At 33.0% G+C, this 16,522-nt stretch overlaps 1 protein-coding gene across 4 annotated transcripts in view; it reads left to right on the forward strand.

Moving 5' to 3' along the window:
* NUA (nuclear pore anchor) overlaps positions 1-16,522 on the forward strand; it is a 42,650-nt gene that overhangs the window by 24,517 nt on the left and 1,611 nt on the right. For all 4 annotated transcript variants that reach the window (XM_023655665.2, XM_023655666.2, XM_023655667.2 and 1 more), the window contains exons 24-47: positions 44-85; positions 215-268; positions 2,044-2,223; positions 2,342-2,389; positions 3,242-3,292; positions 4,315-4,398; positions 4,475-4,549; positions 4,649-4,833; positions 4,923-5,025; positions 6,525-6,641; positions 6,865-6,957; positions 8,175-8,330; positions 8,739-8,792; positions 10,292-10,405; positions 10,544-10,621; positions 10,701-10,850; positions 10,993-11,064; positions 11,640-11,795; positions 11,928-11,981; positions 14,078-14,165; positions 14,278-14,354; positions 14,428-14,556; positions 15,822-15,926; positions 16,293-16,467. In XM_023655665.2, the coding sequence (XP_023511433.2) occupies positions 44-85; positions 215-268; positions 2,044-2,223; positions 2,342-2,389; positions 3,242-3,292; positions 4,315-4,398; positions 4,475-4,549; positions 4,649-4,833; positions 4,923-5,025; positions 6,525-6,641; positions 6,865-6,957; positions 8,175-8,330; positions 8,739-8,792; positions 10,292-10,405; positions 10,544-10,621; positions 10,701-10,850; positions 10,993-11,064; positions 11,640-11,795; positions 11,928-11,981; positions 14,078-14,165; positions 14,278-14,354; positions 14,428-14,556; positions 15,822-15,926; positions 16,293-16,467 (2,440 nt within the window). The remainder of the gene's footprint in view (positions 1-43; positions 86-214; positions 269-2,043; positions 2,224-2,341; positions 2,390-3,241; positions 3,293-4,314; positions 4,399-4,474; positions 4,550-4,648; positions 4,834-4,922; positions 5,026-6,524; positions 6,642-6,864; positions 6,958-8,174; positions 8,331-8,738; positions 8,793-10,291; positions 10,406-10,543; positions 10,622-10,700; positions 10,851-10,992; positions 11,065-11,639; positions 11,796-11,927; positions 11,982-14,077; positions 14,166-14,277; positions 14,355-14,427; positions 14,557-15,821; positions 15,927-16,292; positions 16,468-16,522) is intronic.

The raw sequence follows: 16,522 nt of genomic DNA on the forward strand, positions 1-16,522 counted from the left end.
TTGTTACTTTTATTATGGTTCTCACCTGTTCTAGCAAGTGCAGGCTTCTCTGGATACCATTCGAAGTGTTGAAGAAGTTCATGAGGTTGGTCATTTTGTTTGTTTTGTGGTTGCTAATTAATTAATTTATTTTTTTAAATTTGAAGAACCCAACCACAGATTTATATTTAGTTATATGTTTTCATATGGCTATATTTTCTTTTGTATCTGATAGGAGGCTAGGGTTGTAGAAAGGAGGAAACTGGAGGAACATGCTAAGCAACTTGAGGTTAGTTCGATTGATCTCTTCCGTGATAGTCTTCAGTTTTGAAGTGTTTGTCGTCTTGTGTTATGTTTTTGTTTCCCAGGTTATTGGGTTGTTTAAGTTCTAGCTCATGGTTTTTACTTGTTTGGTTCTAGCTGATGGTTTTTCGCATGTTTAGCCTACTCGAAATTTATAGTAGAAATTCTATAAACTTTGTGAGATAGTTGCATGAGTGTTTAAATATAAGATATGAAAACGATACCACTATTTGGTGACACATTTTCTTGAATGTTCATAATGTCTGATGAATGGTAATGTGAGGTCTGCAACCTGTACTTCAAAGTCATTGATGACAAGTACTTATATTTTCTCGATTTCCTTGGTTGCCCTTTTTGTTTGCACCTTTCTTGCTTAGGGTTCTCAACATCTTTTGATTTTACTTTCTCCTTTGCCTTACCGCCGCCATTAACCATAGTTTTAGTCGTCATTTTTGCAATATCTGTTAGTCGCTGTTGTTGTCCACCTTTGTGTAGGTTCTCAACGTCTTTGGATTTTCGTTTCTCCCACTTTCATCCTCTCCCCTTCTCCTCCCGTCAACCCCAACCCAAGTGTCATTTCTCTAGATGATGTCTTCTACTCGCTGCTGACCAGTATGTCCTCCCTTTGTTGCCTTCCCGTCTCTATACTCTCGTATAATTCCTTGTCCTTGAAACGATTCCAACTTGAACCCTAACCCTGAGCTAGTTTTCGATCGTTGGCCTTTTTCTCGTACCATCGTTTCCATTCATCTTCTTAATCAACTTTGTTGTCGATTGTTACAACATTCATCATTGCCGGTGACAATTTCGTTGCTCGAGTTCTTTTCTTCGTTGTGCAAGTTCGCAAACTCTGGTCTGTTGATTGTCCTTTTGTCTCTATCATGCGTGTTTGCAACCATCAAGTATGGCGTTAAGTAGTTTCGATGTGGGGCAGATGTTTTTCTCTAGTTCTTGTTGGACAAGGAGCTTTTAGGGTGTGGGAAGAAGTGTTTCAGTGTCTCTGGTTTTCTTAAGATCCTTTTGGAGCATATTTTGTTTCATGGTTTCCATCTTCATTTATTATTATTCTTTTCCTGTGGGGGCTGCCTTATACAAGATCTCTATTTTTCTAAGGGTTCTCTTTGGTTCTTTGTGGTCCATGCTTGTTTTTTATTTTTTATTTTTTGGTTTTTAATAATAATTTTTGGTTTGGGTGGATTGTTTTCTTTTTATTTGTACAATAAAAATGGGATTGTTTTCTTTAGTCTCTTTTTATTTGTACAATAAAAAGTTTCGTTTTTTCCCCCTAAAAAATGGGAGTGTTTTCTTCAATATCTTTGACTTTTAGATGGATTTCTTATGACCCCTCCCCCCAATACAAAGAAACAAGCTTATTTAAAATAAAAAATAACCAGAAGCAAACTGTTCATTGATTAAGGAAAAGAAACAAATATGTTCAAATGATGGAAACTTCTTTAAGGATTGAAATGGGAATTAAAAAAGATGTAAACCTTCTAAGAGCGGAACATAATGGCCTTGATTTGGTGTGTGTATCGTTAAATATCTCTCGATTTGACTTTAAAGAGAGATTTAAGAGAGAAATTGGTCTGTTTGTCAAATTAAATGTCTCGGAGTTTTCTTTTATCCCCTTTAGTAGAAAAATCCCTATTCTCTATCTAAGTTATTGAGGTCAGTTTATCTTCTTTTGTTGAATTCAAAATTTAGCGTACATCTCTTATGATATACTCTGACTTCCATGTCGATGATAAATTGTGCTTGAAGAGGGAATGGGCAGAGGCAAAGAAAGAGTTGCAAGAAGAAAGGGACAATGTTCGAACTCTCACTCTTGATCGTGAGAAGACTTTAAAGAATGCGATGAGTCATGTTGAGGACATGGGAAAGGAACTAGCAAACGCACTACATGCCACTGCTGCTGCTGAGGCGAGAGCTGCCGTCGCTGAGGTGCTCTCCTCTCCCTTTTTGTTTTCTATCTCTATTGTAGATGCTTTTGTCTATAGATTTTCTATGAGCATTGTTCCTTTTCTTACTCCTACTTTTACTTATTTTTCTTGTCCTTAAGGCCAAACTGTTCGATCTGGAGAAGAAAATTAGTTCTTCAGCTAACCAGGTTTGCATTTTAATTTTTTTGGCTTCTTTAGTTATGTACAATGTGCTTCTTTTCTTGCAACCTCTAGTTTTTGTATATGCTATTCTTCAACTCAAGCCCTTAACCAGGAATCCCCATTTTGGTTATCTTCTTTTCTATTATTACGTCGCTGTTGGTTATATGATTTTCTTGAAAAAGTGTAGTCCTTTTCCATTTTTTGCCTTAATTTGCAACTGTTTAGAATTTTCTTTCGTCATTTTTGTAACTAGCGACAGGGCTGAAAATAAAAGTGACAAGTCTCATATCTGTAATTAGCGATACGGGTAGTTGGGCTGGTTGGAAATATTTTGACTTGTATCCGACCAAAAAAATCTTTTGCATTGAAAATGTGAATACTAATTTTGAATCTTTTATTGTATATAACTTTTTCCAAATATCACTCATGCCTTTGACGGCTTAGCTAGGTATGAGGGTGAGACCTCTTGGTTACGGCTCATAAGAATCATATTCTTTTTCGATGTGAATAAAAATATCTATGTAAAAGAATGGCAAATGGGTATGGACAGGACTTACCGGAAGATCCTTTTGAACATGAGTAGGGTAATTGTTGCCGATCTCTTTAAAGGATAGTTGTAACTGGATGCAACCAGAAATGTGAAGCCTGATGTCTTCAAAGCATCCCAAAGAACTATGGAGGAAATAGTGGGTATTGTAATGGGTACTGGGCTGGTAGCAATAATGTGCAATAATATGAGTATTGGATTAGTAACGATAATGTGCATTGAAATAAGTATTTAGCTAATAATGGCTTAGGAATCAAATGCTCGGTTTAGTTTAAGTGTATTTTTCTTTTTCTTTTCATCTTTTTGACAGGTCATTGAGCTGGATGATAGGAGTGGACTTAAGTCTCACCCTTCAAATCAGGTAGCTTTCGTGTAGACTAATTGTATAAGAAGCACATATTCAATTACATGGCACGTCAATCTCTAAAAAAGTAGGGCACACACGTTGGAACACGTTCTAAAAAGATTAAAGATGTTTGTGTATAAATTGATATATTAGTATATCTATAGATAAAACTTTTAGATTTATCGTAAAAACAAAATATGCTTCGTTGGAAACATACAAAATTAAGTTAATTAATGATATTTGATATCTTAAAAGATATAAGAGGATTTAGTTGACTACGACTAGATAAATATTATGTCATCCTAATATTTTTAATATTGATCAGAATATTAGGATTCAGTTTGTAAGTAATCTCTGTTTCTTTCCCCAAAAAGGTGTCATTTCCAAGTCTTGTTTGAGTTGGTAACCTCTGTGGTTGAGGAAATAAGTTACAACTATTTATGTTACTCTACTGCAACGGAATTATGAGATAGTGTAAAACCAGATGTACTATTGTTTATGAGATAGTGAAGATAATTGATGGCATAGGATATAGTTGATAATTTCTAGAATGTCTTATCATTCCACAACTAATGATACCTCATGATTAATATATGGAAAGGGTAAAAGTACTGACTACAAACCTTACTTTTCTTTAAGGGTTTAAAATGACGAGTTTTAAAAAATATATAACAAACCTTAGTTTACTTATTTACAGTCATATTACAATCAATAATCACGACAGTAATTAAAATTAATCTACAGTAACACAGAAACTAATCTACTACAATAAAAGCATTTTCATTTATAAGGGGCTTCATGCTCCATACTTCGGTCATTGGTTTTGATTTTTGTTACGACATGAAATGTTTAGATTTTGTATTATATCAATTATATATTTGATAAAATTTATCTAGACTTCCATAAGTCATTCTCAATGCACATATATGTACAGATTGATCAGTCTAATTATTTTAGTATGACTTATTGTACCTTTTTATTTTGTATATTTTCAAGAGTTCTTAATCTTAACAAGCTTCCGAATTAATGTGGCCTAGGTTGGCATAGATTTGCATAGAACGGAGGCAGAAATTAAGAAATTTAAAGAAGAAGCACAAGCTTGTAAAGAACATATGCTACAGGTGCATAACTTTCGTATGTATATAATTTGTTGTGTATAGTGCTTTAGTAACTTGAGCTAAAATTTTCTGTTTTCAGTACAAGAGCATTGCACAGGTAAATGAAGAAGCTGTGAAACAGATGGAATGTGCTCATGAATCTTTCAAGATTGAGGTATTATAGTACTTTGTACTGGAAACACTTGGTGGCTTTTTTATTTTTTACTCTTATTCTTATTTCTTCCTTTACTAAAACATGAGTTGACATATATAGGCTGAGAAAATGAAGAAATCATTGGAAGTCGAACTTCTTCAGCTTAGAGAGAGGGTTGCTGAACTTGAAAATGAATCTATTTTAAAATCTCAAGAAATAGCTTCTGCTGCTAGATTGAAGGAAGAGGCTATTGCATCTTCCCTGGCAGATGTTAGAAATCTGAATGAAGAAAATGCTGCAAAAACGTGAGTTTCTTTCTTTTTTCTTTTTTCTTTTTTCATTCTCCAATGTTATCATGTAGTAACTCATAAAAAAGCTTTATTGTTTTCTGTAGGTCTAAGATTCTGGAAATGGAAATTCAGATATCCTATTTAAAAGAAGACTTGGAAAGGGAACAGCAAAAATGGCGTACTGCTCAAGCTAATTACGAAAGACAGGTTAGACATTATGTCCATTCTTATATTATGGTAATTGACAGATAAAAATCAAATATAGTTGCTACTTAGTTGCATTTTGCATGGACTATATTTTTAAAATTCAAAATGTGGTTGGATGTTTTTTTTTTTTTTGGATAAATACCATTTTATTCTGTCTCTATTTATGCCAAGAAGAGATATTATCATATCTAAAAGAAAAGTGGGTGATTTCTTTTAGAAGAGAAGTGGGGTAGGTCTGTTAAGTATTTAGAAGATCGAATTTGGGTGTTGAGGTTGGCAAATTGGCATTTAAAAGGTTTGTTAGCAACCACTGTTGAAGATAATAATGCCGGTTTTGCGGGGAACTTTTAAAGATGATTTGATTCTCTTTTCAAAGAGGTTGAAGATAAGGATTTAATCAACAATCCTTCTTGGTTCTAAGCAAAAATCTTTTAGTGATCACTAAAAGGTGTTTGACCCATCTTCTCCAAGAACAAGATTGATCCCCACTTTTCTCTTTGTATTATTCACTCTTCAATTAATAATTTCATCGAAGTACCTTTGGAGAAGAATACTAAAGAACATTCGGAGAAGAATACTGAGGCGATTTGTAAGAGGATAATGGTAGTGTTAGTGGTATTACTTTTGACATTCACAAAGATGATGGTGATCCAAGTTAGAGAGCTGATGAAAAGGTTTTCTTAGAGCTTGTGTTTCCCAAGGGTCATTCTTGAGATAGCTAGATTTTTTGGCCCCTGTCTATTGCCTTGGATATATGAGATCTTCTGTGCTGTTTAAAAAATTGGAGCCACTAGCCCTGAAATAAGACCTAAGGGTCAGTTTGACATGCAATCTGGATTATGTTTTAGGTTTTCAGATTTCTGCGTCAAATGAATTCAATGAATATTTGTTTTGCAAATTCGTTTTTAAAAACCTTTGTGCTATAGCATTTTAAATCTTTTCATCCTTCAATAAAAATTTCGTTTTTTGTTGGAAAGAAAATACTGTCCTCTTAGTGAACATCATTATTTAACTAATATTGAGAATAAATCTAAAGGTCTACTATAATTCAAGTCAATAAGCACTAAATAAATTAAGTTGGTGTGAAGATAAGTTAGTCTATAAATGACTGTAGATATGTAAAGGAGACGGATAAAACGACCTAATACATACATACATATATGCATACATACATAATTATGTGTGTGCACGTGCTTATGTATGCATATATGAATACATATTGGCACTCTTTTAGAGAGGGTAGCTGCTTGCTAAAGATAAGTTGAAAGTGATGACAACTTTTACCATGCCATTGTCCCTTTCATGTTTTCATGTTTTGTATTTGAAGTGATTACTTAATACTTTTTCCCCTTTACCAATGTTTGTCAAGAGTGTTGAGGTCTTGCATGATCTGCTTAAATTTCATTAAGTAGCAGTCTTGGTAAGTTGGATATTCTTTTTAAATTTCGTTGTGAGCAAGCAGTTTATCTCCCGACGGACCTATCTTTCCTTTGTATCAGGTTATTCTCCAGTCAGAGACGATTCAGGAGCTGACAAAAACATCACAAGCTTTGGCTTCTTTACAAGAGGAAGCAGCTGAGCTTCGTAAATTAGCTGATGCTTACAAAACAGAAAATGTAATGTTTCGTTTTGTACTTCTGGATGCTTAAAAAGAAGGCTTTTCCATAGTGATTTTTTGTTATCCCTTTATGGAATTTTGTTCAATTGTTTTCCAATTTAGTTGTAACATTTAAACCAGGGTGTGTGGGGATTTGGAGGCTTCCCTTTTAGTGTTACTGTGCAAATGCATGCACTCTTAACTATATCTTCCTGCATGACCGTGCGCGATGTCTTATGTAGGAAGAACTGAAGGCCAAGTGGGAAGGTGGGAAAGTAGCACTTGAGGATTTTAAGAATAAAGCTGACAAGGCATACAATGAACTCAATGAACAGGTCATTCCTATATGTGTTTATGTTTGACGACGGTATTTTAATTCGAGAAGTTCTGCTATTAACCCAGTTAACTAACTAAAACAATTCAAAGAAAAATTACAAATTGTTACAGAAACTACAATTAGGCCCTATGTTCTTAAATTTCCTGCATGTTGTCTATTTCTACATCGTAGAATATATATAGATAACAAGAATTGTAGTTAATTTTTTCTTTTTAGTTTGCTTGTTTTTTCCTTTCACTTCCTAGGGCCGTTTGGTTTTGTGGGAAAAGAGGGTGGGAAAGGATATGAGTTTTAAATACCCTTACCCTTGTTTGTTTCAAGTTTTCCCTAGGCATCATTTTGGAGGGTTTGTTAAAACCCTTCCAAACTCATGGGTTTTCTTTATTCCCTTACTTTCTTCATTACATTCTTTTCTATTTTTTTATTCTATTTTTTTAATTTTCATTTTCTTTACTTTTTTTGTCTTTTATTTTATATTTATTTATCTTTCTTACTATTTTACAATTTATTATTATTATTATTATTATCATATCATCATTTACTCCACTCTACATCGTATTTGATTTTTGAACTATAACATGTTTAATTAATTATTCAATTGGATGACTATACTAATTATTTAACTTTGTATAATTTTATTAAAATCATTTATTTGAGAATAATTATTAATATTGTTGGCTAAATCAACTCAAAAACCTAAAATTTAATGCATATTATTTATAATATACTTATTAATGGATGAAAATTAAATTAAAATTTAAGGCATATTAGTATTTTATTAATAAATTATTATAATGGAATAAGATTTATAAGTTTAAGTATTTACATTTAAAAGTTTATTTACTTTTATTAAAATCATTTATTTGAGTATAAATTAAGATTTATTATAAAATAAACTCAAATTGTAGTATTTAAAATTATTTTAATAATCTGACTTGATTAAAGTAAAATAGTTAACAAAATCAAATAATATGATAAAATTGTTGAAAATACTTCATTTATATAAAATTGTAACAACATTTCCCATGCATCACCAAACAGATTCTCAATAATTCTATTTCCATAAATTCTTTTCCTCGGCATCATAAACAAGACCTCCTTAAGGGTTTGTTTCCTTTGAACAATTTGTGGAAGTTATATGCACCTGTGACATGCCCAGTTTGCTTATTTGTTTATTTTTTATTCCTTATTTGTTCTATTGTATTCATTTTCTAGAATAAAATTCTGCATGCTAAACTTGAGGCATTCCACATTCGATTGGCGGAGAAAGATCAAAAGTTGGCTGGAGTTTCTTCCGAACTTAATACTGAGATGGTTGGGGATTCTGGTATGCAGAGTGTGGTTAGTTACCTCAGACGGACAAAAGAAATTGTAATGTTCCTTTTCCTTATTGGTATTCCCTTATTTTATTGTTAAAGCATCCCGGTGTGTTCTTATGTTTCATGCTACAGTGACACTGCAATGCTGCAGTTTTTTTACTCCGGACTTCGGGATTATAATAAAGTGTTTTTCTCTTCCTGAATAATAATGATGTCAAATATCATTCTTCTGTGGTTTTGAATGTTTTGGGCCATTATTCTAATAAATTTCTGTAGTTCATGATTGCGTAGAACTTTCTCAAGATCTGTCTGTCTGTTTACTCCACCTGAATCGCAAAATTTTGGTGATTGTATAGACCTTGCAGCATAAATCACTCATGTTCCTGTGTTGTCTCCTATATTCTGTTAATAGTTGATTGACAACATTTAAATATGCTAATATTATTGGTTATGTAAACAGGCTGAAGTAGAGATCTCCTTGCTAAAGAAGGACAAGTTGAGATTGCAGTCACAAGTAGGTTCCTTTGTTTTATGCACTAAAAGCATCAATTTATTGTTTGCCTTCAGCTTTCGAGTCGTTTATGCTGCATTTTGGTGTATGTGCATGCACTTGTAAAGAAGTGCATTCCTTGATACTAAACTATAAAATATGGCAGGGTTGTGTTGAACTTTCCAATAAGAACAAACACTGTCAATATTTAATCGAATTTGTGCATAGCTAGATAGACAAGACACTTGTCACTAGTTCGACGATTCAATTCTTGAGCTCACAATTGTTGAGCTCTAAAGAAGAAGAAAAAAACTCAGTATTTACTAATTGTGTTGTTTTTATTCTTTTTCTTGTTTGTGGTGATTCTTTTTTCCATATAAGAATATAGTTTGGATGACATCTCATGGCCTTAACGTACCACCCTTTCAAGAATGCAAAAGCTCTACTATGAAAAAACCTCATCATGACTTTCTTTTGGAATATGTGGAAAGAAAGATATCAAAGTATATTCGCATGAAAGACGTAGACTTGTACAAAAAATTTCAACAATGTTGTTTACCAAGCTATATCTTGGTGTTAATTGTCTAATATTTTTACAGTTATACCTCTTTTATTGTAAATTGGGAAGGTCTTTTGTAAACATCATGGATATTATATTCCTTTTTGTAAATTTCGATCATCAATGAAATTGGCTCTTATAAAAGAAAAGCATAGGTATGAATTACATTGAATTCATCCTCCTTTGGAAGGTACATAGGCTAAGTTCTTGATTGAACACGGGAAATTTTAGGTTTTGTAATAAGCTTTTGGGGACATTTTTTTTCAAATATATTTTCTTAGCTTTTATTTTTTTCTCTCTTTTTCACTTTTCATTCCCCCGTCGTGGGTCATGTGAGTTTGTATTGTGAGCATTTGTATCTTTTCATTTTTTCTAATGAAGGGTTTGGTGACTGGTTAAATAAAAATTATCTAAGTTTCTTCGTATGATTGAGCATTGGAAATTTTATGTTTTGCAATAAGCTTCCTGTTACATTTATTTATTTATTTATTTTGTATGTAGACTCACTCAAAGGTTTTGTGTTATAAATGGTAATATTGAGTCTAAAATAACTGCTGAAACTCTGGAGTGGTTTCTGTCAAGTCCCACATTGTCTATGAGAAATAATTTCCATGAGCATCTCTTTGTCGTATTGTACTCATAAAGGTATTACATTGCTCTTGATGGTAATGTTTTCACTGAGTACCAGCTCTCCTATTGATTTAATAATTGGGAAATTCTCTTCGTTTGACGTGAACTAGATCTTTAGTTGTATTCCAAGTGCGGTTTAGTTAAATATCTCTGTTCTGTTAGTTACCCTGCATGTTGGCTGGTTATATAAATCCTGGTTGTTTGTTAAGTATTTCATACTTGTTTACTGATTAGTTTAGTTGGTAAGTTGTGCTTTGTCCGCGTAATCACCAATTTTTTTATGTTCACCATACTTCTTATAAGCTCTTTCATACCTTTTTGTTTCCTCATGCAGTTAGAAAGTGCTCTTAAAGCTGTGGAGAGTGCACAAGCTTCACTTAATGCTGAGCGTCAAAGCTCAAAAGCATTATTGTTAACCGAGGAGGAAATTAAATCTTTACAACTTCAGGTTAAATTTAATATCTTTCTTGGCTCATTCAGGAGCCCATTTTATGTTTTAAGGAAACTAGCGAACCATCAGAGGAATACAGTATTTGCTGCTTTATTTTCCTCATCTTGTAGTATATGAAGGTTTACTTTTTTGCAGGTTAGGGAGATGAACTTGCTTCGTGAAAGCAATATCCAACTGCGAGAAGAGAATAAGCACAATTTTGAGGAATGCCAGGTACCTTTAGGATGCATTATCACTCATAATTTCATCTCCTCGAGGTAACTTTTATTAATTAATAAATGCCTGATCACAGAAACTACGTGAAGAATTTAGAAAGGCTAAATGTGAAACAGAGAACTTTGAGAGCATGCTGAAGATGAGACAAGTGGAGGTGGAAGCCTGCAAAATGGAAATTGAATCGCAGAAAGTGGAGAAGGCTCATCTTGAAAGCAGAGTCTCTGAGGTATTATTATATATGAAGATTGATTTTCTAGTTTTATCAAAACTTTTACATTTCTCTTCTCTGGATTCTATCCACAGCACATATATTTTATCGTTCCTTAGATGGATGTCCAAGTTCATTTCTGATTGGATTGTGTATGCAGTTGCTTGAAAAATCTAAGAATATAGATTATGAAGATTATAATCGTGTGAAGGATGATGTTCAAAGAATGCAGGTAACCACCTGTTCTCTCTTATTATAATGAGAACATCTTTATTTTTAATATAAGTTACTTTTTTTCTTCTCTAGTCATAATAGAGAGGGGTAGTCTTTGCTTTATGCTCAGGGTCCATCCCCTTTAATTTCCATGGAGGCTTTGCCCCTGCAAGGAGATTTTTTCTTATAGACAATGAGTGTTTACTTATTATATAAGTTGAAATTACAAAAAAGAGTAGAGTTCTTATTGATATTATTTCAAAAACCTTACAAATAGGAGGGCTCAATTTACACCAAGACAAAGTACTTCTTGTGATATATTTGTTTACTAATATTAATATTTAAATTGATGATGTTCTGGATTTGGTTGACACTAAAATCATTTCTGAAATTGACAAAACGTTTATTGATGCATGGGCTTCCACTTGGATATAAATAGAATGAGTTGGGGGGTTTGGTAGGCAATCTCAATTTTGGGATTAGTTTTTTGGGAGAATGAGCCATCTTGAAAGGTTATAATCAGTGTATTTTCTCTTTGATGTTGCATAATAAAGATTGGGTTTCAATCACTTTCTTTCAACTTTCTTGCACTAGATGGAGCTGAATGAGAAAGATGCAGAAATTGCAAAAGTCAAAATGCTTATCACTGAAAGACAGGAATCGATATCTCAATTGGAGCAAGACCTTTCTAGTTGCAGATTTGAACTGAAGGAAAGGGAAAAGAAACTGAATGATATTCAACATATTGAGGTACACAAGTTAAGTTCATTAGTTTTAGTTTTTGATTTATGATTTTGCTGTTTCTTTGAATTAAGATTTACACATTTTTCTAAAATCAAACAACTATGGTTTTGTCTTCATGTGGATATTTTTTGTGCACAGGCCAATCTGAGGACAGATATGGAGAAACAGAAGAAATTCTTTTCTCAGTTTAAGGTATCTCTTTGTTTAACTATTGCTGTTTAGCTCCTTAGACCATCATTCTAATCGTATTACAAATATACTGAACTCTGCAATATTTGACATTGAGAAACTACTGGAAATATTTGATATATCAAGTAGGCTTGAATCAAGGCATTTGAATTTACAACTTCTATATTTCCTTTAATCAGAAATGAGATTGATTTCATTAAGAGGAAGCAAAAGACCATTAAGAAAAGTAAGAAACCGGGGAATGCTAGGGGGGTGAGTGTACATGTACAAGGTGCTCACCAAGTAAATTAACACATGATTCAAGCTTTTTGTTTTGTTTTTTTTTTTTTTTTTTTTTAAAATAAAGATTTACATCATAAGTAGGAGTGGAAATTTGAAAAAAAAAAAAAAATGCTTTAACCACTGAGGTATGCTCACATCGACTATGCAATTTAAGATATCTTAAAATAAAATCATAACCATGCCTCAGTTATTGTTCCAATAAATACTTCTCAAACATGTCACTTGACTATGCATGTTTGATATAGCCACCCTGGACATTGATATAGTTATATGCACATAATTAAATATTTTGTCTATAGTATACAGCACTTGGTCTCTTGATCGAGTTCAAGTCAAAGATTTTTGGAGTTTTTACAGTCTTGCATTAATTTCTAGAAATTGGAAGGCCTTTTTGTAATAGTTTTCCGTTTTGGGTAGGTGTTCTCTCCACCCTTGCCCACCCCTAAGTTGTTGTTTGTGTTGATACGAAAACATATTTGTCTGTTTCATTTCAAAATATGTATGCATATGAACATGGCTAACAAACTGCTTATTAAGTTGAATATACCTCATCTCATTGTCAAGTACAACTTTATTTGGTATTACTTTTTTGCATGCTATGGGTCACAATCACACTCTTGTGGTAGCAGGACAACAATTGTGGGACATTATTCTAATCTAGCGAACAAGTCAATCGTGTGAAATTTGAACTTCGCGGACAATGTTGACGTATGCTAGAGCCTCATGTCATGTTTGAGAGAAATGTTTTAGCAACGTGAGCAAGGAAATACATTAAAAACAATTTTAAAGAAAGCAATGCTATAAGCTAAAAGCGAATAGGCAACAACGGTGACTCTGATAGCATATAAACCTGGGTAGGAAGAATTGACAACTAGTCACATTTCCTATAGTACATTTTGAGGCATTTTAGCCCTAGCGAGTGTAGACATGATTTTGGTGACTGGTCATACACCCCCATATTGACACAACAAAAAATAGTAAATGCCTATTTAACATGAAAGCAAGTAAAAGGTGGTTTGGAACGGGCTTGCGGCCATGGATAACACGTCCTGGACAAACATGTCCTGAACATCTGACATGTGGCCACAAGCAACACTCCTTGGACAAGCATGTGACACTATTCCTCCAACTTTCATTTGGGATTACTTTTCACATTCCTTTTCACATTCTCTATGAACATTAATAACACAAATTACATGTTAGTACACAGTAACGTATCATATATTGGTGATCAGGGCTTACTTTAAGAATAATTATCATCAAATAGAAGACGTAGACTCAACTCAATCATTCATCAAGAAGTCTACACGCATAAAATTATTATTCACTTGGAAAACGGAGTAATAGAACTTGAGTTTCTTTCGAAGGTGCACTTTACCAGATTCAATTGAGCAAGAAAAGAGTGGGAGTTTTAAACTCTCTGTGAGAAAGCGGAGTAATAGAACTTGAGTTTTAAAGTGTATGCCTGCCTAATGTGAGAACATTGACAATTACAGCCTCATCTTCGTTAGTTGGCTTACTAGAGGGGTTTATATAAGTTCCCAGCTGCTATCTTGTGGATTTATGGCAGCGCAATGTTTAATTTGAACCTGTAAGTTCGTAGGTATTCAGTTTAGAACTAGGATAAATTAGGAAGCTCGGTTTCATTTTGAAATCGTATTTACCTCCCAATTATTTTTTCTTAAAAAAAGTACAATAAAGCTTTTCGTTTTAGTTTATATCATTAAATAATGCAAAATAGTAATTTCAATGAGGATGCGGTCAAGCAATCTATTAATACAGTTCGGTTAGTTTATTCATATTATTCCTTATTGCAGCGGAAGCTTGAAATTGTCTCAAAGGAGAAGGATGAATTGGGCAAAGAAAATCAAGCTCTTTTGAGGCAGTTGGAAGACATTAAACAAGGTAGCCTAGTATTCTCCATTATTATGAATGAATCTGTGGAATTCTTGTTTGTTTTTAGATGTTGTCGATGGTGTTTGGACTTCAAATGATAAATTTTCATTTTGTTTTTAAGTGAATATTGTCGGGAAAAGGTCCACTGGAGATTCAACTGGTGAGCAGACCATAGAAGAAAAGGACACTAAAATTCAGGTTGATTCATCACTTGCTGCTTGTATTCACCAGTTCCTTTCAATTTACATTTGTTTTTTAAATTTTTGCTCAGATACTTGAGAAACATCTGGAGCGGCTGAGAGAAGAACTAAAAAGAGAGAAGGAAGATAGTCGTACAGAGAAAAGCAGACGGTTGAAAATTGAGAAGGCAATAAAGGATTCTTATACTATCGTTGAGCAGGTTTCATAATCCCCTTTTTTGCATTTGTTTCATCTCTGGAATTTCAATATACCTTTAAACTTTAACAGATGTTCAAAAATGGAAACAGCTAATACTTTGTTTCAAAAATATTGTTGAACTTTTAAAAGGGTTTCAAAAATACTGATTAATTTTCAAAGTGTTTAAAAAATATCCTTGAGTTTTCAAAAGTTTCATTGATGCCCTTAAACCTTTAAAAAATTCAAAAATACATTTACCGTTAATATCACGTTTAAAAATACTCATGAACTTTCAAAAGTATATTAAAAAGTTGGGAGATAATCTATGAGGTGCCGATATCGTCCATACATTGACGCTAAGAATTTTTTTGAACTTTTTTTTTTTTTAAAGGTAAGTGGTGTCAAATCTATTTTTAAAATTTGATGTGTATTTTTTAAACACAGTACTAAGAGTTAAAAGGATGATATTTTTTAACTTTTTTAAAAAAGGTAAAGGTATTAATGAGACTTTTTGAAGTTCAAGGGTATTTATTAAAAGCTTAAATAAACTACTAACGATTTTCATCCAAAACTAACGGTAAGAGTATTTCTTGCAATTTTTTGAAAGTTTAAGGGTATTATTAAAACTTTTGAAAGTTTAGGGGTATTTTTATTAGTTTAGCCCAATTTGATGATTCAAATTCTTTTTGACAAAAGGTAATTTAGCTAGAACATCGTGCCATCTGGCATATATTTGTGATATGGATTGTGGATCTTATGATGGAGTATCTGTGAATCTTTTTATTTATTTTTTCTCGTGAATCAATTCTAGCTTGATGTCAGATAGTGTCCTTCGGGGTCAGAGTTGTGGCAAAGTTCTGAATTGGCAGTGCCATAATAAACTCTTGGCCTACTTCAGTAAGAAATGGAAAATTTGAACCTGACTCGTTTTGAACTTTGAAGCCACCTGCCTAATAATTAAGTTTATGATGATTTCTATGATTGCTAATATTTTCATGGTTAGTCAGGATGTTTAGTTTAAGATTAGTCAGTATGTTTTTTAAAATTTTCCAAGATTTAGGACTTTGGGATTTAACTTGTCTGTCTTCCACAACACAATTGTCTTTATAAAGAAACAGAAACGAGAGAATGGTTATGCTTCTTCCTTTAATATAACACTTCGAGTTGGAAAGATTCTGCAAATAATCTTGTCAACGGATATCTTGGAAGTTAAATCAAACTTGCTTTGTCATTTTTCCTGTTTCCCGTGCATCCTAATAGGTCTGTCTTTACCTTCTTTTTATATAGGAAAAATCAAAGATCTTAAATGATTTGGAGAAGCATAAGGGAAACTTGAAGCAAGCTTCTGATGAACTTGAGAAGCTTAGACAATCTAAAAGCAATCTTTCGGAGGTAATGACTTGCTTATTCTAAATTTTGGTATATCATGCATTGATTCCTTCCTGCTGTCTTTAAACCCATATAACGTTGTTGGAATTTTTAGATTGATTTGTTGAGATGTGTTGAATTAAGCTGATATGCCTCGAGAATCAATGTGAGTAGATAGATTGGTAAATTTCTACCGAAGCTTTCAATGAGATTCTTCTCTGGTTTCTTTTGAAACAATTAGCAAAAAGAGAAAATCTTGCATGGCACTCTGGGCTTTAGAATTATTATGAATTTGACAAAAGTTTTCATTCATTTTTTCTCTCTTTTATCGTACCAACTGTTTAAATCTTTTTGTTGATTGTTTACATGTGTGATTGTTTGTCATAGCAGGATGCTTTACCTCAGCCACTTTCAGGGATTGGCTTGGACGATCTTGCTTCTACCTACGTTTTAGCTGCTGAGAATTTTGAGAAGACTGTGCAGTCAGTTTTGACTGATCTTGGAGCTCAGAATGCTACTTCAGAGGTTTCTTTGGTCACAGATGCTTTGGTACAAAGTAGTACAGGTGCATTAGCGTAACATCTAATTTTTACGCTGTAACAGTTACAATTACTAGTTTT

Source organism: Cucurbita pepo, chromosome 15, assembly GCF_057944985.1.
Source record: "Cucurbita pepo subsp. pepo isolate OVF chromosome 15, ASM5794498v1, whole genome shotgun sequence".
NCBI lineage: Eukaryota > Viridiplantae > Streptophyta > Magnoliopsida > Cucurbitales > Cucurbitaceae > Cucurbita > Cucurbita pepo.